This window comes from Pipra filicauda, unplaced genomic scaffold, assembly GCF_003945595.2.
Source record: "Pipra filicauda isolate LSUMZ 115617 unplaced genomic scaffold, ASM394559v2 scaffold147_size4022426_pilon, whole genome shotgun sequence".
Taxonomy (NCBI): Eukaryota; Metazoa; Chordata; class Aves; order Passeriformes; family Pipridae; genus Pipra; species Pipra filicauda.
Window position 1 is genome coordinate 3,500,818 of NW_024103962.1, and position 23,810 is coordinate 3,524,627.

At 41.4% G+C, this 23,810-nt stretch overlaps 1 protein-coding gene across 3 annotated transcripts in view; it reads right to left on the reverse strand.

Annotated features, from left to right (window-relative positions):
* The window catches only part of KCNK2 (potassium two pore domain channel subfamily K member 2), an 87,759-nt gene extending 67,206 nt beyond the window's left edge, over positions 1 to 20,553 (reverse strand). Inside the window, exons 1-3 of one of the 3 annotated variants that reach the window (XM_039378800.1) lie at positions 12,172 to 12,442; positions 11,467 to 11,524; positions 9,429 to 9,739 (exon numbers count right to left, since the gene is read on the reverse strand). In XM_039378800.1, the coding sequence (XP_039234734.1) occupies positions 9,429 to 9,739; position 11,467 (312 nt within the window). In that variant the 5' untranslated portion in view covers positions 11,468 to 11,524; positions 12,172 to 12,442. Of the gene's footprint in view, positions 1 to 9,428; positions 9,740 to 11,466; positions 11,555 to 12,171; positions 12,443 to 20,504 lie in introns of those variants that run through there. The other 2 variants (XM_039378799.1, XM_039378801.1) reach the window with 2 other exon arrangements.
* Between the last annotated feature and the right edge of the window lie 3,257 nt (positions 20,554 to 23,810).

Consider the following 23,810-nt stretch of genomic DNA (forward strand, 5'->3'; position numbering starts at 1 on the left):
TGTAGACAGTTTAAATTCTGAAACTATGTAATTATTTTACTTGCCTTACCTTCTTCCAGAGCCTTTGTCTAGTACTGTTTTCATAAGAGATGACTGATGACTGAGCAGAGGAGTGGTCAATCAGCACTGGTACCCAATCAAGGCCTCTACGTGCAATGAATTTAAGAATACTATTATATGGTTACGCTAAGAGTAACATGTTTTTCTTCTTTAATTGTCTTCATAATGGTGGAAAACAAGGCCTTTTTTTTTCATAGTGAAGAGATTTGAGATAAAAATTTGAAATATTTAAAAACTTTAGAAACTTCATTCCCATTTTTTAGGTTATGTGAATTCTTAGGCTAGCTCTGTACTATACCCTCACTTGCATTACACTCACACATCCAAACTACATGTCTTTGCAGCCATATTTGGGAACAAGCTTTAGTGGAGAAAACAGAAAAGAGGTAGAGATGCTTGAGCCCAGAGTGAATAGGCCAGGCATGACCTGCCTTTCTTTCGAAAACAGGACCTGAGCTCCAAAAAACACATAGGTACTGCTTTCACACTGTAATTTTTTTGCTTGAAATCAGAACACTGGGAAAAGAAGAGTGACAGTACAAATCACATTTTAATTGGATGTCAGTTTTTCATTTCCTATGTAATTTAGAGACACTTTCTGGCAAATACATTGCAGAGTTTTGTATTATGAGACCCCTGTGTTCATGCAGGCATCTGTCTGTAGAGGCCATGATGAACTACCCTTTGCAGTATATTGTGACTTCTGTCAAAAGAAGAGATAAAAACAGTCTTTCAAACAGCACAGTCATTTTGTGAAAACAGAAGACAATTCTAGGGCAGGGATTTCATCCTCTGGTCCTCTGACCCTGCAAGGAGTCAATGGAGATGACTGACAAAAGCCAACCTGTTGACCATAGAGCTACATTCACTAAGCAGGGGTCTACAGAGACACAGCAGAAGTAAGAAGAGGTTATAGAGTGTGAAGGCTAGCCTCTGGTAGTCAACTGTTGTCTCACATGGAAATCAGGCAGAAGTAAGTATGTGTCAAACCAGTCACTCTAATGCTCATCTCCTTGTTCCTCACCAGGCTCTGTGTACATGTTTGTGTACCATCTTCCAGTCACTTCACTTTTATGAAATGATGTAACACAACACTTCATTACTCTCAGCTCTACTATCAAAGAATTAAAATAGAAGCACCTTAAATTATGCTTCTGATAAAATCCAGAGTGTGCTTTCTTTTGTTACCCAGCTTGGCAGGAGTTAGCTTGTGCTTCCTGGCAATCACTTACTAAGCGATGTCAAAAAGTCAGATATGTCTCAAAGTTTCTGAAAACATTTCTCAACCTGGATTTCTTCCTTCACTGCTCTGTTGCCATTCGACAAGGGCACTCTCACCAGTATAAAGATATTTCACGTAAGGCCCAGCTACTGCACAAGTCATATGGTTTTATTTTAGCTTTTGTTCACAAGGAATGGAAATTCTAGTTCTTAGTTCAGAGGCACACCAGGATGCTTTTAACACTTAGCAACAACTCTCCAGCCTCCAAAAGCACACACTTTTGGGCCTTGATGCTGAAAGAGATTGAAATGATGTATTATAATTCTGTGATTCCTTGTTTTTCTTTTAAGACTGTATAACATATGACTGTACTCTACACTGGAGAGTAGTACCTCTCATGTGTAAGAATTAAAGAACACTTTTCACGCTCCTCCATGATCTACTTGAACTAAAAACATACATAAACATTGAAAAACATTACTTCTGAATAAGCATTAAAAACCTCATGGGCTTATATGTGTATAAATTCCCTGTATGTGCATACATATGTATGTATATATACATACACGTTCGGGGAAGAAGGCTTTGCTTCTCGAAATTACAGACTGGCAGAATTATTCAAACAGCTGTTCAACAGGACTGACTTACTAATGAGTCATATCTGCTACCCTTTCTAAGCCAAAAGCTGTCACTCAGATGCAATAAGGTTAGGTAAGTTCCAGGTCCCTATAAAACTGTTCATCTGAAGCAAATGTAATCTTTAAGGGCCTCAACACCAGAAGCAGCAAAAAAAGTTTGAAACCAATCTGCTTGAACAAAGTGACAAGGGCAGTTAGAATTTATTTATTATTCTCCCTCCAAAAATATATTTTTCTTAAGCTTGTGAAGGATAAAAACCACTTTAAAAAATTCTTTGTGTTTAACCACCATGTAGGAAATAACTACAGAAAAGGGAGCTGTCCTGTCCCTGGAGGGAATGCTCCCAGGCAACAGAAAGTTTGACAAAAATTCCTTCCCTCCAGGAGCTGAGTACAGAGCCAGAAAAGGGGATCTGGCTCTAAGACAGGACAGCAGGAACCTAAGCAAGGAGTACACAGAACCCATGGGCTTCTGTAACCCATCCAGGCTCCACCACAGCAGGTGGAGGGTATCTGTGTGGAGAAGCTTGTGATCAAAGGTCTTTCACAGAGATCTTTCATTTAGTAAATATTTCTCTGGTCTGGAGATAAAGGTAGAATTGGGGGTGCTTTATTGTGGAAGGAGACAGAAACATTAGAACATTTGTTTCCGACAAGAGTGAAGCAAAAAGGAAACACAGGCACAGCAAGAGGAAAAGAGAAACAGGATCTTATTGCACCAGTTAGGACTACCAGGATATGCAGAGTTAAGAGTATATAAGCTTGAGTGCTCTGATGGGCAAACACCTTACTAAGGACAGACACATGCACAGGCTAACAACTCAAAGTACAGTTCCTGCACTGCATGGCTTAACTACTTTTAAAGTCCTTAATTTCATTTTTCATTGCTTTGAAAACACCGTCAACAGGCAGCTCTGCTACCGATGTTTGCAATTTGTCACAAGCTTCATGTCTGAAATGCAGATGGTACATTAAAAAACTGATGCAATGATATTTTGCATCCCCAGACAAATAAATAAAATATTCTGCAGCATCAATTTCTTTTATACTGGTCTATCAATCTTTTTGAGGTTCTGAGGTTCTAAGGTTTAAAAAACATAAACGATTGCTGCTTCCATGTTAGGATCCAGACATGGGATGATTCCTGCTTCCTTTTGGAGAGGCTGTAAGGAATTGCAAAAGGAAGAGACTAAGAATATTTAGGGGTTAAACTGGCACATTCAAACTCCTTCAAAAAGTTCCTGCTTAGAGGACCCACAAGCTACAGCTCATAGGACTGAAAATATCTATAAGTGTTGTGATTCAAAGAACTAACAACATTTGATTCGACCATAATAGATTTAGCTTTTAAATTTTAATTTTGTCTAAATAAATTTTGGATTTGTCTGAAAAAAAGATCTTTGAATCTACAAAAATTGTACAGTAAGCTCAAATACGTTCTAGTCTCTGGGAGAGAAAGGATGTACACTTCTTTATTTTAACAGTTTCCTACATAAGCAGGGAAACGTGCCTCAAGGAGCTTATCTGGTTGAAATTAAACAACATATTCCTGAAAATTTATTTTCTTCCAAAATAATTTTCTTGGGGCTACAATGTAAGTTGTAAAGAAGCCTATGAAAGAGACACAAATCAGCTACTGGTGGAGGTGCAACTTTCTATTGCTACCTATCTTCAACTATAAAAATGAAGCCACAGCAAACACATATTTTAAAGTAAAACATCTTTATAAGAAATTAGTCACATAAGAAGCCATGATGACTGGTGATGCCGGTTTGATGAAAAAAACACTGCTTCCATGTCATTCATAACTATGTCAGGCTTTCTTGAGAAGAACAAACTACATTTTTCCTCAAGGGAAATTAAAAAAAAAAAACAACACATTTTGGTCTCATTCACAATCTAAGAGATGAATGGAAAGAAAAGGGAGAATGCAGCTGATGTAAATGTAAGATGAAAACAGGCATGGCACACGACTGTGGACCCTTGCACAGAGAGCTCTTCTCTCCATGTTGACCACAAGCCCACAGAGGACCCAAGGAGACCAACTTGTGGGATCAAGGTCAATTCAGCTAATCCTGCTGGTTCATTAATTCTTGTTTGTTTGTTTGTTTCTTTTAAATGCCAGCACATTTTTGTGGGCATTCAGTTTTCAGAAGAAACCACATACCCTGACAGGGGCTGGACTTAAAACTCTACAAAAATATTACTGCTGAGGCAGCTTGGTGCAGCATTCTGAAATTGTTCAGATTTCAAAACAAAGGTTTTACAAGACAAGAATTACCACATTCAGCACTTGGAACACATTAAAAGATTGTGCAGTTTAGTGTAATTGTGTTTTTCCACTTGTTAGGATTTTCAGAACAAATATATTTGAAGGATTTTTCTGCTAAAGGAACCAGAAATTAAATATGTTCCATTATTAACTTATGTTTCTTTGTACCTTTACTTGAAAACTTTTCATTAATTTTCAGAATTTACTCCTTAAGATAATGATGATAATTCACACCAGCTTACTAGGACATTCTAGGTATTTAAAATAATATAAGTGAAATTTTTCATATTTCCTATTTTTGTATGCAAAAATAATACACTAAACAACGGATGATTGGATATTAAAAGGAAATTTTTTTCCATTTTGGTTTAAAAAGTTCAACATAAACAAATAACTGCTGAGCAAAACATAATTAGGTGATATTTACATAGAAAGCTCTTATCTTTTTTTTTTAATCAGCTTTTTCTTTGGTGAGGGGACAAACAGTTGCCTGTCATTGCCAAGACATCCCACAGTGCAAAATACTGGTCACATCCCTATGTCCCAGGAACAACAGGAATTCTGGGTGAGGGGAAAGCAAATTCATTGTTATTTCATGTACCTCATTTCCTCTATAGGATCTTTGGGAACCTATGGAGGGCACGAGGTGTATGAAACAATAATGACAACTTTATGAAGTCGCTGGTATCATATTCAGCAGGCTCACCTGTTCCCAGAGACAACCCCAGGAGACAACATGAAGGTAGACACAAGTACTTTGTGGCTTTGCAGGAGTACACGACTGCAACCCAAACATCAGCAATGTAACCTAACATTTCTTTACATTTGCTGCTATGGGCAGGTGCATAAATGCAGCAGGAAATTTTGCTAGGTACTTGGCAATACACTTTGTGCATCTGAGTTTAGAAAGTGTCTCTATCATTTCAAATGCTTAGTGGCAAGCTTGCTATAGGGAACAGTCAACAAACAAAAAGAAACTTAGAATTAGATTGAAATAATTAGATACAAGTGCTTCATTTAGAGAATTATTTCATTCTTTAATGCTTATTGTTGCTTGTGTGTGTGTAGCTGGATTACTCCCAGGTTTCTACCAGCTTCTGCCAACAAAAAGCTCACTGGAGGGGGAAAAATTTAGACATGAGATGTAAAAAAATGCCTAGTGTATATGAAGATCATGTTCATATATTTGGTCACATATACATTAAATCCACACCGTCTGAACTACATTTGCTCTTTTATTCTGACACCTGACAGTTACTTCGCATTGCATGGCAGGGCCGAGTTGAGAGCAGGCATAGACAGAGAAACCAAAACACCATTCATGGTGAACTGTAGAGTGGATGAATTGCAGAGTGGATGAATTGTAGAGTGTTCTTCTTCCAAAAGAAGAAATAGCAGCAAAAAGTATCTGATCACATCCCTTTCTACAGCTTTATAGTGTATTGGATCTCACAGATAACCTTCACCAAACCAATGTTTTCTCATCTGTTAATAACTGAGATCCTTTTGAGACCTTCCAACTGAAACTTTTTTTAAAGGGTTTTTTTTTAAGTTTAGCACCAGACCATGCACAGCTTGCTGCTCTGTTGTATTCTCATTAGACTCACCAAGGCAGTGTTGATACTTCCACAGGTTTCCCTCCTGGGATGTTTCTCTAGTCATAGATTTAGATATACCAGCAGTGAGTGTCGTGCACTGCCCACCTCAGTACCATTTGGTACAGCATGCAGTGATCCACTTAATACTGTTGTTAATACTGGCTTCTGGCTACAGCAAAAGGAGTTCAAACTACCTGAAAAAAATGGCCTCTTGGGTGTACAGGTATGCTCTGCATGATTTTTGCACATTTTTAATATGATACTAAATAGAAGTGCTCACAAAGTATCAAAATAATTACATACCTGGATATACCTCTCAGGGTCATATATTGCTGTTGTTCCTTATATTTTGTTACAGTGAGGCAAAAAGTAACTGAAGTGGTTTAGACTGAGGGAGATTTGCTACACTGGACAATGGAAGTCACAGATAGAGAAGGTCACAAAGACCACTTCCTTGTCAACACAGGAACGATGCTGCTTGACTGGGCTGAAAGCTTATGAGGAACACCCAGGTAACTGTTCTGAGGGAGCTGAAGTTATTTGGCTGCCATCATCAGAGCACTCTATTTCATTAACTTTGCACATTTTCTATGCTGCATAATAGCTCTCCAATGCCCCACGTTTTACACCTATATAAAATATATTAAGTCTATAAAAGTATAATTCTCACCTACTACACCTAGAGGAGCCATAGAATCAATGTGACAATACACAGTTTCAGGAATTCTAAACCCAGGGAATAAAACTTTGTGTGCTGAAAAGTTCCCAATAGTATATATTGTTGTACCAGGAGAGAGTTTGGTGATTGGTGAGATAAAATAAGGATAGAAAAGATAAGAAGGGAAAATTCACTATCCTGTGTGTATTCATAGAAACACACAACTCTTTTGTGAACAGGTTTGCAACAAGAGGAAGATTTTGGCTCCTGAACACTAAAGAAACTGGACTGTCATTCCACTTGTACAGTTATTTTTACTGGAATTTGTGCTCTCCAACTAATCTCTCCAATATGCTCACCTGACTAAGCTACCACGTATCATACTGGCATTGGACAGTCTCGGGATAGTCAAGTCTGCTTCTGAGTTGGGATTAAATGGCAGAGCAGAAGTTGTGAAGATACAAAAAGCCTGGCATGAAAAGCACCTTGAGCAATGACTAACATGAAACAGGGCCAAACCAGCTCCTGGATTCCCAGGACACTAAGTTCAAAAGGAAAAGTTTATAATGACTTTCATTATAGTTTGACTCAAGGTAAATACTTGATTAAAGAAGACGTTACATACTGTAAGCTCTGTAATTTTCTTCGCACCCACTAATCATTCCAGCTTCCTTCTACCCTAGTACATATTAATTTTCAGTTTTATAGCTTTTAGTGAATCCTTAAATATCATTTACTTTTTCCTTGCACGCACTATTTATTTTTATTCATATAGACATCCAACAAAAACTGAAGACATACTGCATTATATTGTAATAACTGTCAGAGGTAATCCCAGAGTGACAAAATATATTCCAGTAATTCAGCTTCTGTGACAAAGTGGTAACTAGGGCAGAAACATGACCCCATGTTTAAGACAGCAACCCAGACTTGGAAAAATTAATTTGAGGTTCTCTTTTACCATTGCTTTCCCATTTTACTTTGGACAAGTAGAATTTCCAAGCCCTTAAACAACTTGATGTAATTCATTAACAGTTATTCTGCTTAAAGAAAGGCACACAAAGGGGCACCCTATGCCTCAGCTCTTCCTCTATAAAAGAAGTGTTACAGCACATTCCTGTCTCCACATCGTGGTGTTCTTCTTTACAGAGAAGCAGAAGGGAACAAGGAGAAATGAAGTTTTTCATTTAGCCCTACAACAAGCAGAGCAAACTCTTCCCACAACTATCTGTCATCCATGTGCAGTGGAAGGCTGTGTCCCCTCCTCATGCTTCACACGTCTGTGTTTTTCTGGTCATGCCAAGATCACTAGTGAAGATGGGAGCTAATGCTGATATGGTTATCTGTGTTCTGATGATTGTACTGAAACTCATTATTTTACACAGAACATCAAATGGGCATTGAATGCTGATGGAGTGGTTTTTTATTATCAATCTGTGCTTCTGGGTAAAGAATCATAAATGCTAAAATATCTAAGTACTCCACAGCAAACTTCAATAGTTTTTGCCTTAAGGTCCATCTCACAGATGATGTAAGATAATATTGCTTCAAAATTTCTTTTTTTATCTTCATAAGTACAGGATCTGACCTAAAAATTTCATATGGGGCTATTTATAGTAGCTACAAGAGATATTTTTCATCAGAATGTGCTTGTATATTTCTCTGAAAGATTATTTCACATCTGCTGGTAAAACCACTGAAACATAGTTACTACACAGCATCAAAATTACTATCTGCAGCATGTCCTCAGGCATGCCTAGTCAAGATTCATGGAGATAGGAACTATCTGACAGCCATTTAAAGGGTAGCAATTTTGGAACACATTTTAGCAACAGGGCAGGTGAGAAATCATAAACAAGACTTTTTCCCAGCTTACCTTTAAAATTCAAAAGTAGTGCACCATAAAAATAACTCAGTACATCAGAACTCTGCATTTTAAACTGAAAAAACCGCCACATCTATGCTGATGCTCAAGGCAGATCAGTCTAGAGAGGTAAAATCAACTTCTAAACTCCCAGCTATATCTGCTGTCAAAAAACACCTCCAGAAAGCTTCGCTGCCCATGCAACCGGCATGCTCCAGAGCTCCTGCTCACCAAGGTCTGGATGCTGGCCACCCTCTCCTGCTCTCCCCTGTCTCATCTCAGGCTCTGTAGACCCAGACAGCCCCATGGCTACTGTTAAGGAAGGAGTTAATCCTTACTAACTCTTGGTAACTCCGGCCTCATATTTCATTGCCTTGTCCTCAAAACCAATGTTATTTAGCAGCCCCCTGCTATTCCCTCCAGTGCCACTGGATATTCCTAAGAACATGGGATTTGGGTTAGAGTGGGACTCCAGATCTGGTTCTGTGTTACTGCAAATAAATATTTCCTATGGTTCTGAAGCAAGTGACCTGCAAGGGTAAAGTCACGTTAGTAGGAACACACCAATGCACATCATTTGTGGATATGCCTTTAAGAAGCAGAGGAGTTTGAGATTTAAGATCAAAATAGGAAGTCCATGGTACTTTCCTGTCTTAAAACAAAATCAATAAAAAGAAATATACAGCTGGAAGGAAAGCTAGCCTGATGAAATCACAGTAAATTAGAAGTCCTTCAAGGCAATGGATGGTGTAGTTTCTTCCTCAGAATTAGGCACTTCAAATATTGACAGAATTAGTAAGGCGCAATCAATACACCAATTCCTTCGTGAACTATTAATTATATATATTGCTGATGAATAATCATTTAATTAGCATAATGGGAGGCTTCAGTGAAAAGGCTGTCTACAAAGCATACTGGACCTAAAAATAGCAATAGCTTTTCAACCATGAGGCTTTGCATGAAAATGCCATTGCTCAGCTTCTGGCCTTAACACTTGTTACATCACTTGGCCAATACAGATCTTTGCTTACAAAGGTTTTGCCCCTTATCACTGTAGTACTGCCATGTATAATTTGTTCCTCTAAGGCATGGTGACAAGGGTTTGGTATGGATTACCTGAATCAGTTCATCAAGCTCTGTTGCATTCACACAAGAATGCTGAGATACAAACGTCTGCTTCTGAATCACAATGGTGGTTCTCTGGGAGGTCTCATGAGGCTGCTCCAGGGCTTTAAATACTGTTGCTCCAATTATTAAATACACGACTACCACCAGAAAAATTGTTGAGACTGTCTTCCATTTCATAACATTAATAGCCGAATCGTTTTCCTCCCGTGAAGCAAGCACGGTAGGTTTGGTGGAAAATGATAATCTTGGTTTGGAGTTTTGAGTAGCCGATTTGGGATCCAGCAAGTCAGGTGCCGCCACTGGCAAAAACAGAAAAAAAAAAGTTAATGTTTACAGTGCCACTCAGATTTTGTTAACTGAACTTCTTGTCAAGCAATTACATAAATTCTGTTGCTTCTAATTGGAATTCTTAACTGTTGAATCTCTGTCTTACCCCCATGGCACCTTACAGCAAATCAACATGTTGCTCTGAGTAGTAGTATCCATTTTACAGGCATACACACATTTGCAACATTTTCTATGTGTGCCCCTTTGTCATATGCAATCATTTCCAAAAGCAGATTTCAGCTACACTCTTGCATTTCATTAAATTACTACAAGGTAGTATTTTGCTGCAGACATTCTTTTCGTCCGCTGCTCTCCTGAGCACTGCTATGCAGCTTTCCAGCTGTGTTTTACCTCAGCGTTCAGAAGTAGCAGGAAAATACAAAACCTTCTGTCCTTCACCTATTTTGTACTGTCCTCTGACAAATTCTCTCTGAGAAGTTGCGAGATCACTTCCAAACTCCCCAGACAAAACCGTAAAAACAAGACGTTGCTCAACCTACTGGTCTTAAAGTGCTAATTGCATATCGATTACACCTCTCAGAAAACACGAGTAAAACACATGTGTACTTACTGGAAGAGTCATACATTTGTTAGAGTGGGTATTTTTATTTACAGCTACAAAAACCCACCGGGTTAGGAAAAGAGCATCTGAGTGTGTTATCAAGTATCTGGATAACTCATGTGACTACCAGCAACTACCTGGGCACCAAAAAAAAAAAAAATCCTCCACATCAAGTGCAGGTAAAGGTCTCCTGTGGGAAGATGGCCACAGCAGTGACCACACAATCTATATTTAAATTGTTTTGAATTACAAGTATGTTTTGAATGGCCAAGACAACGCTTCCAGCTGCCGGTGGGAAAAGCCCAGATCTAAATCTAGAGGAAAGTCTCCCTCAGGACGCTGGAGGTGGGACGCGTCCCTTCAGGGGAGGCGATGGCCCTTGGCAGTCACCGAGTGGGCACTCGCCGGGCTCTGACACACACCTCGGCGCCGGGGGAAGGAGTCGGCAGAGAGGGTGGCAGCCCCGAGCCGGGCCGGGCGGGGACCAGGGACCGGGGACACCCCTCACAGCCCGCGGGCTGGGCGCCGGGCATCCCACGCGGTCCCGCCTCCCACCGCCCCGGCCCCCGCCCCACGGGCACCCGGGGGTCGGGCACAGCCCCCCCGCCCCCTGCTCCACACCTTGGCGGGGGAAGCCCCTTCCTCGCCACCGCCTTGTCTCTCGTCGCAGCCCCCGAGACCCTCCGAGCCCCCAGGGACGGTGCCGCGGACCGCTCCCCGCCCGCCCGGAGCAGCGCCGACCCGCCGCGGCCGCCGGCGGCGAACAAAGGAGCGGGCACCGGGCACCGCCGCTCCGCCGCCCGCCCCGCCGCCCCCTCCCCGCGGCCGGTGCAATGCGCCGGGGTTCGTCCCCTGCCCCCGAGGGGCGCAGCCCCGGTAGCCCCCGGGCAGCTGCCGCGGGCTGGGATGCTCCGCTGCGGGGAGCGGCGCGGGGGGGAGGCGGCCGGCGGCGGGGCCGGGGCGCGGCGCGAGCGGGGCCGGGAAGGGAAGGGAAAGGAGCCAGGCAAGGTACAAAGGGGCCCCGAGCCACCGCGGCGGCGTGGGGAGCATCCCGGGGTCCGGCGCGGGGGAAGCAGGGGCGCATGCAGCATCCGCAGGGCTGGGAGCGGGGAGGCACGCCATTGTGCTCGTACTCACTTCTTATTTACCGACCCGGTGCCCTCTCCTCGCTCCACGGGCAGGCATTTTTTCAGGGCTTGGGTAGATACAGTTAGAGCAAATAAAAAAATTAAAAAAAAAAAAAAAAAAAAAAAAAAAAAAAAAAAAAAAGAAAAAAAGAAGAAAGAAAAGAAAAAGGAAAATAAAAGAAAGGCTGGAGCAGACCGAGAGGAAGAGGCTGATGGATGGGTCTGTAGGAGAGGGAGCGGCAGGGGCGGGCGGGCTGGCAACGAGGATCCCGCCGGCTCCCCCCGGCCCCGGGGCGTGCGAGGTGCCTCACGTCGCGCATCGCGCATCGCACATCGCGACGCGCCCGTGTGTGCGAGAGTGTGCGAGTGTGCGTGAATGTGTGCGAGTGTGTCCGTGCCCACCCGTGTGCGTGTATGTGTGTGTCCGTGTGTGCTCCGCTTCGCGGGGCGTGCGGAGCAGCCCGAGCCCGGCGGTGCCTTTTGTGGGGCGGCGGGGCAGCCGCACCGCTGGCTGTGTGTGTCCCCCCCGCCCCTCCGCACCCCCTTCCGCGCCCCCCGGCGGCGGGGGGGGCAGCCCCTCTCCGCTCCTCGCCGCTCCCGGCCCGCCAGGGATGCGCGCCCCTCCGCGCTGGCACCCGGCTGGGCGGCGAGCAGATGCTGCAGGGACATGGGGAAAAGATGGAGGGGGGAGGCTGCGGGGGAGACAGAGCGGTACCTGCGGAGACCAAGGTCTCGCCTGGAAACGAGCGAGGAGAGAGGAGGGAAGGAGGAAGGAGAGGAGGAGAAGGCACCGGCCACCCCCTCTGGCAAGGCAGGACCTGCCGGCGGTCCCCGCTCCAGCCTCACACCAGGCTGCCTCGCCAGAGCCTCCCTGTGAACTTTTGAACTGTCCGAAATGTCACCACATTAGTAAGAGCGGGGGGACAAGCGGGGAGACCTCGGCCCTCGCCGCGGAGCTGCGCGGGGCTGAGGAGCCGGGAGGCTCCGTCCTTCTCGGCTCGGCCTGATTTTAACCCGGTGCTTGGCTGCCTGGCGTGTTGCTGCAAGGAGTTAACTAGGTGGGATCTAGGAGTCAGGGATGGTAGCTGCTCTCCTATCGCACGCACCGCCTGCGCACCGCCTTCTTCCATTTCAGTCTTGATAGATACATCAGAAATGCTGCTTCAACTGTGATTTCTGCCACTAAAAAGCTTGAAATTATTCTTGCTATCTTTGCTGCGGGCTAACTCCCCTGTTTCCCAGTTGTCTATCACCAGTGACACTATCCATGGGTCAGTTGTTCACACTGGGGTGCTGAACATCTAGACTTGTCTAAAAGACAGAAGATGATTTACCAAGAGAAACCAAAAACTGCTCCCACAACCATTCTCTTAAAAGTCTCTGCAACCACTTAAAAAAATTACTCACCATAACAAATGGGTATAAGTCACAAGCATTTAAAGCCAGAGGCTGTATCTATAAAATGGCCAAAGACAGTCATACATCGGGTGTTTAATGGGCTATAATCCTGCTTAAATCAGCAGCACCATCAGCAAACACTTTCGAAGTCACTTATTTTAACACTTCTCCATATCAGTGTGACATAATACAAATGAGTGTAATATTGAGTTCCTTAGGACTCCAATTTCAGCAACATCAATCACACCAATCTCCCCCAGTGTGTCCACACGTCTCCACAAGATGCAGCACAGGGCAGGAAGCTGCCTCTGCTATTTCAGTGTAAGCTGTAGCTCATTGCTCCCCATTGCTGTGAACCAGCAGCGCAGTTATCGAGTAACAGGAGCCTCTGGGCCCAGTCCAAGAAACCCTTGCAAGCAGACCTTCAGTCATACGGTCAACTTCATCGACATGGTCCCAATCCTCAAACAACAGAAGTGAAGTGTCTGCTTCGGACTACTGATACTCTCTTGCTCAAGGAATTCTTGAAGATCTTTTTTATATTCCCTTTTCTCCCCAAAAGATTTCTTAATCATTAGTCCACATAAAAGCTGCCTCTTCCTATCTCATAGAAAAGAATCATTTCACAGAATTTCTTTCAACATCCTATGGGAGATTAGGCATGAAAATTTACCTACAAGTGGAACCTGTGTCTATAAAAAATACTGTGGAAAATAGTACTACATGCCTTTCTTTAGCAATCTAAATATTTGGAATGAGATTCTGTTTTTCCTTGAGGGAAGGAATTATTATTAAAAGCTGAAAAAGGCTCATACTCATTGCCTACAAATTGAAATCAATGGGAAGCCTTCCAATAGCTTCAAGAGGGTTTGGAGCAGGCCTTAAATTTAGGCATTCCACCCAACGGGCAGAAACCATTTGAGATCCACTCCAGAAGGTGACTGCGTTGGTGCCTTAACTTCCATAGTTGAAGAGCTGTCTCTGTGAAAGTAGTTATTTCTATTAATTACCCAGTAAATATCTCCAACATCTACTTTCACTTGGCTGATATTTTCCACCTATTGCGATCCCAGACGCAGTCCTCAGCTGGAGCTTACCCCTTACTTAGAGAGGACTTGAGCTATGCTTTCTCATTTCTACTAGGGATATGAACACTCCACATACATCAGTGACAGATATCTTCAAATCCAGCAACAAAACCAGTTATTCTTTTTGTGGTCTACAACAATAACTATTGTGTATAGCAACTCCACTTTCTGGAGGCCTTATATAGCACCAGCATTTCATCTATGGAGTCGTGCCCTCCGATATTTTTTCGTAATGTACCCCACACATTGTTTGAATATTGTGTGTGACCACTTTGCCCTCAAATTTGGAACTGACATTTGACTAGTTTGACACATCAGGCCTGAGCTTTATTAAACAAACACACTTAAATGCTGCATATCACTGACAAATCTTCCCACCAACCAACATGAACAAGATTAAGTAGTAAAAGGGCTACAACACAGAGCTCCAGCCTTGCACACGAATGGGCTTGCTGCTGAGCCAAAGAGATTTATCTGAACAAACTGGGAAAAAAATGTTTCTAAGATTAAGTATAAGCAGGTTTGTGTATTTCATACTAACATGAGAAAAATTCACAAAATACAGGACTGTCAAATGGTGTCTAAAAATGTATTGACATGAGTTTAAGATGACCACAATACTCACAGACGGTGCTTGCTGGAAGCTGCTCAACTCTTTGAAATGCTAAAAGTAGGCTCAGCCAAGAGGGACAGGCATGCAGCACGCAGAGGAAGTCAAAGTTACATGATAAACATAGTAATCATATATTCATAGAAATAACAGCTGTAGATGATCTAAACGTAGCTTTGACAGGACAGGAGGTCACTTGCAAGGAAATAATTATTCCAGAAAAATATTGCCCTTGAAAGACCAATTTAAAAATCGTATGTAAAAAGTATTCTTACCTTTCTCTAACACTTTCTCTTTCTAGTTGTAGGAGCCATCCCCTCCCTGGAAGGCCACAAACAACACTTGCCTTACACCCAGAGCAAGAGGCTTCTGCTAAGCCTTCACCTTTCTGAGCAGTAAATGCTCTTCTCCTTTAACCAGATTTATAATGGGAGGCACCACATATTCCAGCCTTCTTCACCCTTACTTACTTACCAAGGATTTCTGCATTCCCAAAGGACCATTATGGCAAGGGTTCCAGTGAGGGCACTTGCCTTGCTGACTTCAACAGCAACTTCTTCGTATGGGCTCCCATTTAATTTGCCACAGGGGACCTGAACCTTTGATCAAACAATGTATTGCTACAGGCTTTGGGCCTTGCTGTGAACACAGCATCCTCCCCTCTTCCTCATGATACGAAAGAACAAAACTTCTGCCTCTCTTCAGAATTTGGCCAAACTATACACGCAGTTAGAGTCAAGGATAAACCTTTGCTACTGCTAAGTTTTATTACAAGAAAGCTTAGCAGAAATACTACTGGACTTGTATAGTAAGTTAATTTTAAGGGTTATTTTACTTATTCAGCAGAACTTAACAAATTACTTGTCTCTTGACTTCTTTGGAGACATTAAAAGATCTCTGTCAGTTCTTTATGGATAATTATGACATTAAGGCCATGCTGCATCATTGTATTCTGCCATTAAACCATTAGTAATATCCTGCTATGGGAATTTAAACTAAACGAGAAACTAATGGCATACAGCCTGCTTCTCTTTTGTGCAAATAAGAAGATAGACCATGTTCTTTGCAGGCAGTAAGAACACTGCTCTGCTCACAGTGACCACGCTGAAAGCGCACCCTCCCACTAGGAGGGCAAAGACAAGGCAACATGCAGAAGATACTTGCAGGTAAGTGATACTCAGCCCTCATCTGCCTCTGAAACTGGGGAAGCCTTAAAGTAGTCCTCCTATTTAAAAACATGTGATCACTTTTAATTCACATTGTGAAATGAGTTAAGCATATGCAGTGCAACCAGAGTATGTATCACAGAATCATAGAATTATAGAATGTTAAGGGTTGGAAGGGGCAAGGCCTTATCCAACCTGGCTTTGAACACTGCTAGGGCTGAGGCATCCACAGCCTCCCTGGTCAACCTGTTCGATTGTCTAACCACCTTCACAGTAAAGAATTTCCTCCTAATATCTAACCTAAATTCTCCTCTTTCAGTTTGTACCCATTACTCCTTGTCCTACCACTACAGTTCCTGATGAAGAGTCCCTCTCTGGCTTCCCTGGAGGCCCCTGTCAGATACTGGAAGGCTGCTGTGAGATCTCCATGCAATCTTCTCTTCTCCAGGCTGAACAGCCTCGACTTTCTCAGCCTGTCTTCATAGGGAAGGTGCTCCAGTTCCCTAATCAACTTTGTAGCCTTATCTGGACTTGCTCTAACACTTCCATGTCCTTCTTATGCTGGGGACACCAGAACTGTATGCAGTACTCCAGACGGGGTCTCACAAGAGCGGAGTAGAGGTAGAGAGCCACCTCCTTCGACCTGCTAGCTACGCTCCTTTTGCTGCAGCCCAGAATTCTGTTGTCTTCCTGGGCTGTAAGCGCACACTGCTGGCTCATATTGAGTTTTTCACCAACCATCATCCCTGGGTCCTTCTCTGCAGGGGTGTTCTAAATCAATTCTCCGCCCAACCTGTGCCTGGGGTTACTGTGACCCAGGTGTAGACTTTGCACTTTGCTTTGTTGAACTCCCTGAGGCTCACATCAGTTCACCTCTCAGGCGTGTCAAGGTCCCTCCGGATGGCATTCCTTCCCCCCGCTTGTCAACTGCACTACACAGTACTAATGAGTTTTACCTCACTAGCAAGATATTATGTCTACCATGAGTGTGACAAATTATTTATTCAGCAGAAAAGCCATTGTTTCTCACCTCATCAATTACTAGAAAAAATGTTTACATGTGCCCATCTATTTTCTTACAGCTCAGTTGTCAGTTTTAATTAGGTTCTAATTCTTTCCCTCACTAGTAATTCTTATCTATTTTTCCACTTGCAGCAAGTGGGGAGTTATTTTAGAACCCATACAGTATTCACTGTTGTAATTAATATTGTGAATGTGTATTTTTCTTTACTGACTTGCAAATCTCCCAGTGGATTTCCTCCCTGCCTGTGTTGTGTTACTGGACCTAATGGGATTTATTTATCACATGTTCTGCCACTGTTTTTTCATATTTGTTTTCACAAATCTATTATGCTTGAACAGCTTTGAAGCAACAATTATAACTAACTGTCAATGCCATTCTCATCAATGATAAATGTGAATTGCCATATGTCAACTTTATTATGGATTATTTATGCACAGGAAAAACTTATTCTTACTTTGAATTACTGATCTCCTTGAGGGACAGCTAGTAGTGCTTTGGGATGATTACAAAATGCTTCTCTGTAATCATCAAAATGTTCTACAAAATTGCTGGTTTGTAGTTTGTTTTTAATTTTTTGTAGTTGGAGTCTCTTCAAAACAGGAGACTGAAAACAGTAGTATCTGTCTGTCCACATCCACTAGTACCAATCATGCAACTGATCTTCATGGTGTTACTGGATAACTTATGACATAGAAACCTAATCTCTGTATTGTCTTTGCAGACTGGAAAAAGACAAGGACTATTTTGAAAGAAAAAAACATACATAGAAGACTGCACACCTCAGGCCTGACAAGAATGTCTGTCTCTAAAGGCAGTTTTCCTTGAGTCACTAAGCAGGTGCTTACTTTTAAACTAAATCTTGAGGAGCTGAAGATTTGATTTTTGTATTTGTAAAGTACTATATCCACATCTTAGGTAACTCTGGAATTAGTGACACAGATGTATGACACAACAATCTGTAAATAAAATCAAATACAGACAGAGGACACTGGAAACCACCTAAAATAACATTAGTACTTTTCTTTTAGTGTAATCCACAAATAAGATTTGGAAGAAACAAAACAAACCAGACAAAGACAAGAGAAGAGAAAATAGCCCAGGAAATACTAAAGAAGTATCATGCAGGGATAATGAAAGAACTTGTTAGTAGAAATAAAGAATATGAATGAGGAGATGAAAAAGGAGAACATTAAGTATCATCTATGTTTTAAAACCACCAGACTTACTCTACCTGGCTTCAGCCATAAGAGGAAGTGTAATGAAATCTATGAATTATTTTCAAATATACACCAGAGATTGTTTTATGGCAATCTCTACGTGTTCAGCTACATAGGGAAGGATGCTACAAATTTTTTAGAGAAAGATAGCATTTGTTAGTCTTTTTTTTTTTTTCCTAATAATTTGTTCTAAGGTTTGTTCTTTCTGCGGTGATAAAGATACCACTAACATCATGCAGGCAGGAAGCTGGGTGAACAGAGCCCAGTTTTCATAAGGTACTTGACAGCAAGAAGAAGCATATATTGCTTCCATTCAGATGCATCGTGCATTGGCATTGCTCAGCACTTCCACCCTTGAAGACACTGTCTTCTATTTTCTTTAAAGTATAGGTCTTGACATTCAGGGCTCGGTGGTTTAATCTTTGACTGGCAGCTATGGACTGTGTTGGCAGGAGAACAGGCTACAGGTTCATACTCATCTTTTCAACTTTAAAGTGTCTGCTAATCTTTACATTTTTCCTAGAAATAAGGTCTTCCAGTTGTGTCCTGCCACTGATGTTAAGAATGTAAGGAAATTGAGCCACAGTTTTGTACAGTTTTCTGTTTTATTTTCAGTTGGTAGAAGGAATGTTAAAAGCTGGTCTCCAGCTCCAAGGAAATTATAGGTACAAAATACAGGGCAAGAGTCGCCCGTATTTTTCTCTTTGCACAGCAAATATAAACACACCCCAGACGTAATACCCCAAGCACGAAGTAGAACCAAAAGCACTTAGGGCTGTGACTGGTGAGAAAGTTATTTTGTATGACCCCTTCACATAAAACAGCTAAAATTAATATTATAAAATTTCCATGACATTTTAGCAGCCTGGACATGAAGGCTGCTCTATTTCTAAAATTCTCAGCAGTTTAATATTTTTATAATAGTCTGCTCAAAAAGATTAATTGCCCTATCACATAACTGTGCAAAGTAAAATTATTAAGAAATCATTACATTAGTGTAAAAGGTACTCTTTAATAAATATAATTATTTTTCTAAATTATTTATACTGGCAACAGATATAGCATAAGCAGCCCCCTATAACAATTTATGTAAACTTTCTGTGATTTTTTTTTTTTATTAAAAATGGGAGTATATCAAATTAATGAGCATGATTGCCAGGAAAAAATTAATAGAAAAGTCGTAAAGAAACCAATTCCCGAAGTTATTGCTTTCTTAGCTTTTCATGTTCTCTCTAATAATGACTTTGGATATTAAAGGGATTACTACTCAAAAAATTTACCTAAGGCTTTATACAGCAAGAGTATCTCAATGAAAGAAATAAAACAAAAGCAGTGAGTAAGGAAGCCTTAGGCTGAACATTTGCACTAGATTCTTGGGGACTCATTGGCAATTTCTTTATTTTAGAGGGAAGATCTGATGATTTTTCTTACTCATAAAAATTGCCTAGAATATTTAGGAAAGTCAACTTTGATCACAATGCTGTAACTAGTAAAGCAGATTTGTGGGAAAAATATCCTTTATTCATAACTTACAAGCTCACAGGGAGTAGGTCCTGCATCCTGCTAGCAAGTCTGGATGTAATCCAGATGTGAAGGATTTTTGATATCCCTGTACATCACAGCAGAACCCCACACAAGGAGTCGTGTGGGAATTCAGAGCAAGACGCTGCATACATAAGATTGTGCAGCCTATCACAAAAATATTGCCAACTTCCGAAGGTAGGGCAGGTATGGTCTTCACAGCAGCACACTCCACCTGGTAACTCTGACCTCTCAGCATGGCAAACTGGCTCAAATATGGTACTTCCATGGCATATATGTGTTGCCTCCAGTTCTGGAGTTACTTCTTTGTCAGCTACTTTGGGTTTTTATATATCATTGTGCAGATACAGATATGGTATTTGACCTGGACAGAGGTGTCTATATGCAAAATATTGACCCCAAAAAGGCTTTTGATTTTCATTTCTGTGTGGCTTAGTTTTCACCACTGGTGTTCTTTAACAAGCTTTCTGCTTCTGGACAGAAACATTCTTCCCATCACGCTGTTCAACATTAATGACATTCTTATGCCCAATTAATCCAGAAAATAAGACTTCCTTTCTCCTAAGGGGAGTTTATTTGGCTTTTCTGGAAGGATAGCAGAACAAACTTTATGCAAAAGGTAGAGATGGTTACCACTTCCTTTTAAAACCTAAATAGAAGAAAAGCCTCCACCAGATTTTACATAATGGTGCAATGATTGGAAGATTCTCTCAGGATAAGGGGAAAAGGACTCTAATTATTTCTTCTGCATAAAGGCATTTAAATCCACATCTTTAACCTTCCTGGGGAGAGCCTTTCACTGAGACTGCCCCAGTTCAAGCAAGCCACACTTTGAGATCACTGATCCTAACACATTACTGGACTAACACATTACAGGACTGCACTGCCCTGTAATTTTATCTGATCGCTAGAAAATATTACTGAGCTGTATTCGTTGTTCTCACATACATATTTGTGCAAAATAGATTTTACACTTGAGTGTTATAAATAGTAATATACTCACATGGGTGCTTAGCAAGTTTAACCTCCCTTGCCATCAGCAGAAAGAATTTTACTGAAAACAGGTAAATTACCTGTTTACCCCTAGAGCAAGTACTGAGCTTGTCATTATGTTTTGCCTTCCTATTGCATAAAGGGTTTCTTCAGTCAGTTAGCTGCTGACTTCCAGCTGAGCTACAGTGTCACAGAAGGGCATTCCAAAGGAATCTTTATAGAACAGAGACTAACCTCTGTCAGACAGAGAACTGTATCCCAGCACCAGAGGGCTGTGGCAATTATTTTGGAAATTATTTTGGCTTTAAGTGCCTACTAGCTACATTGGAAAGTCAAATCACCTTGAAGACTAACTACAATAAGATGTGGTTGCAATACATCTTATTATTTCATTTCTCATGCCTCTCTCCAGAAATAGTCACTGCTTTTTTAATATTAAAATTTTAGCATAATAAATTAATTTTGGTTTTGATTGAAAGCTAGACAGAGCAAAGACAGGATGCCTGACAAACCTGAAGCAGCCATGTCCTCAATATGCAGCAAATCCTTCAGTGTATATCAGTCTATTTGTACAGTCCCAAGGACCCTAAGTATCTCCTCTAGCTTGTAGGATTCAGTCTGCTAACTGGAAAAAAACCAGACCAGGTAGGAGATTAATCCCACACTATTAATTGGAACTTTCTCAGCAGGCATCAAGAAATAAGGAGATGGCCTAAAACCTGAGGGACCTCCCTACATTTATGACACTCCCATGACCCAGCAGGCATTAAAGAACTCTAATGTAATTCCAGTTCTTCCTGTAGAATTCAGAATTCGTGAGGTGGGGAACGGACAGAGGGAGAAGGAGAGAAAATGTTCCTAGCTTAGTGATTATGTATATTCCTGGCAGAGGAAGACATGAGTTTGTGCTTCAAGGACTGTTTATGTATTTTAACCAATGACAGTTTCAATGAAAAATCCCAAGCACAGAAACAAATTACATCTGATCATTTCAACAGATATTTATCACTGATAGTCATCATCAGTCTTAGTCAGCAAATGTTACATTGACATATCTCCCTTCAAATTCTTTACCAAGTTTACTTGTTTGGCATGCAAGAAGACAAACCATCAAGGATGCTGCAACACGCAGAAAATTCCTGCTAACTCAGTTCAAACAGAGTAATTAACAGAATTAATCAATTTCAACTGAATGAGATCAAAGAAATCTCCTATCAGTTGACTGTTTAGAATAACTCAAGGAAGATTAATTTCTATCCCAGTGTTCTCTTGATCCCAATAGGTTGTTGATAGGAGAGTAGAAAGCAAGCTTTTTATCATCAATCACTTTCATTAATACTTGACTACCTGCTGTGTACAAGGATCCACACATTCCCCTATTTTTAGACAAGAAAGCAACCTGTCAGTAACTGCTGAATTGCTAGCCATTCAAAATGCCCACTTAGGGAAGAACTTAAGCATAGTAGCTGCTGTGTAGAATATTTAACAGTAAGCTATATATGGAAAAACACAATTTATATTTAAAGTGTCACACCCAGCCACGTTTCTCTTAAAGTAAATAATATTAAAGCTGTATGTAACAATTACTGATGAACTAACAGAAATGCATCCTTCAATACACTACTTGCACATACCAGGCATCTGTATTTTCTACATATACTGCATTTACACTCTAGCTATAGGCTATAATTATTACCGTAATATAAAAAAATGTATATCAGTATTAAAAAATATTAGTATATCATAGGGAGCTTATAATAATGAATAAATATCAATAGTTTAATGAACTTGTTTATACAGTCCTGTAATGCAAAAAAAAAAAAAAAAGATAGAGCTATCACCTAGCTGAACAGACTACTGACATGGAAATGTGTGACTTCCTGACCCGCAGCATGGGACTCCCTGTGTCACCATAAGTGTTCCTCAGGCTGCTTACTACAGACATACTGACATACCAGATGCTGCAGTAGCAAAGTCTGTAACTTTATGTTCCTTAGACCCATATTTACTTGATGCTACAGAATGTATAATGTCAAGCTGGAGACTGGAGGTTCATCAGCTTGTGAAAGGAATTACATGGTCCAGCTGCTTCCAATAAGGGAGGACAAGGGTTTCCTTCTTCCAGTCCAGATTCACATCTCATCAGTTACTGTGTACTGATGCAATGCATTTTATTTACATTGCTAAATAAAGTCAACCAAGTTTTGGTCATTATCTCTTGTGAGATAAACAAGACCAAGCACAGCAGATGCTGATCAAAGTTAGAGTCTGAGTTCCCTGTATGGGGCAAGTCATGAGAGGAACAAGAGGAACTCATAGTGGTCTCCTGGAACTGCTATCAGCTAGGCACTGAGCAATACTAAGAAAAGGAAGTGTACTTAAACCCTGACAAGTTCTAGGATTTAAATCCCTCTAGGGAGGAACTGTCCGCACTTCAGATTCCAGATGTTGTTTCGGTGGACTTTTTAAAGTACTTGACAAGGACAGAGTAAAAGTGGGAAGAAAAGGAGGAAAGGGAGAGAATAAAGGCACCACTTGGTGCAAGTCAGTAGCTGAGACGTCCACTCAGTAAACAGCAGAGGATATCTAGGCTACATCTTTTACGTCCTTGTGAATGCTTTAACCAACAAGCCATTGGGTGGAGCATTCTTAAGCCCCAAATATTTAGCTAGCTGCTTATGATTTCAGCAATAGAGCATTTTCTATTGGCACCCGTGTCCTAACAGGCCAAAATGGAATACATTTATGTATACTTTATTCAGGTAAATTCTCATCGACTTCAAAGGAAGCCTAAAAAGTTACAGCATTCAGTTCTCACATTATCTATGGCTGTGTCTATATTCATGTTCCCATGCATGCCTTGGCACGCCCCAGGGTCCTGCTCCACAGAGCGTTCAGACCAACGCCCAGCTACAACAAGCCATGGCTCATGCTCAGGCTCTGGGCTTAAGTTTTCCTTGGCATGGGACCTGAGTCTGAGAGGTGCAAGGGCAAGGGATTGATGCACACCTGTGTCCAGCCGCAGTACAGCAGTGACAGCCTGCATCTGCTTCTGAGCCCAGGGAAATGGGAAGGACTCCCACATACCATGACACAGAAGTAGCCTACCCACTTAAGAAGTTTCCATGGGTGTTCAGTAGAGCACAGCTCTCAGAAAATATTAACTGCAGGAAAGCACGAAAGGCAAACACTAGAAAAAATGTACTTGGAAAAAAGTGTACACAACTTGGGTTTGGATAAAGTGGAACTATGATGGAAACCACTTACCCATTATGTTCAAAATCAGTGTATGAAACAAGACAAAACACAGTCACAT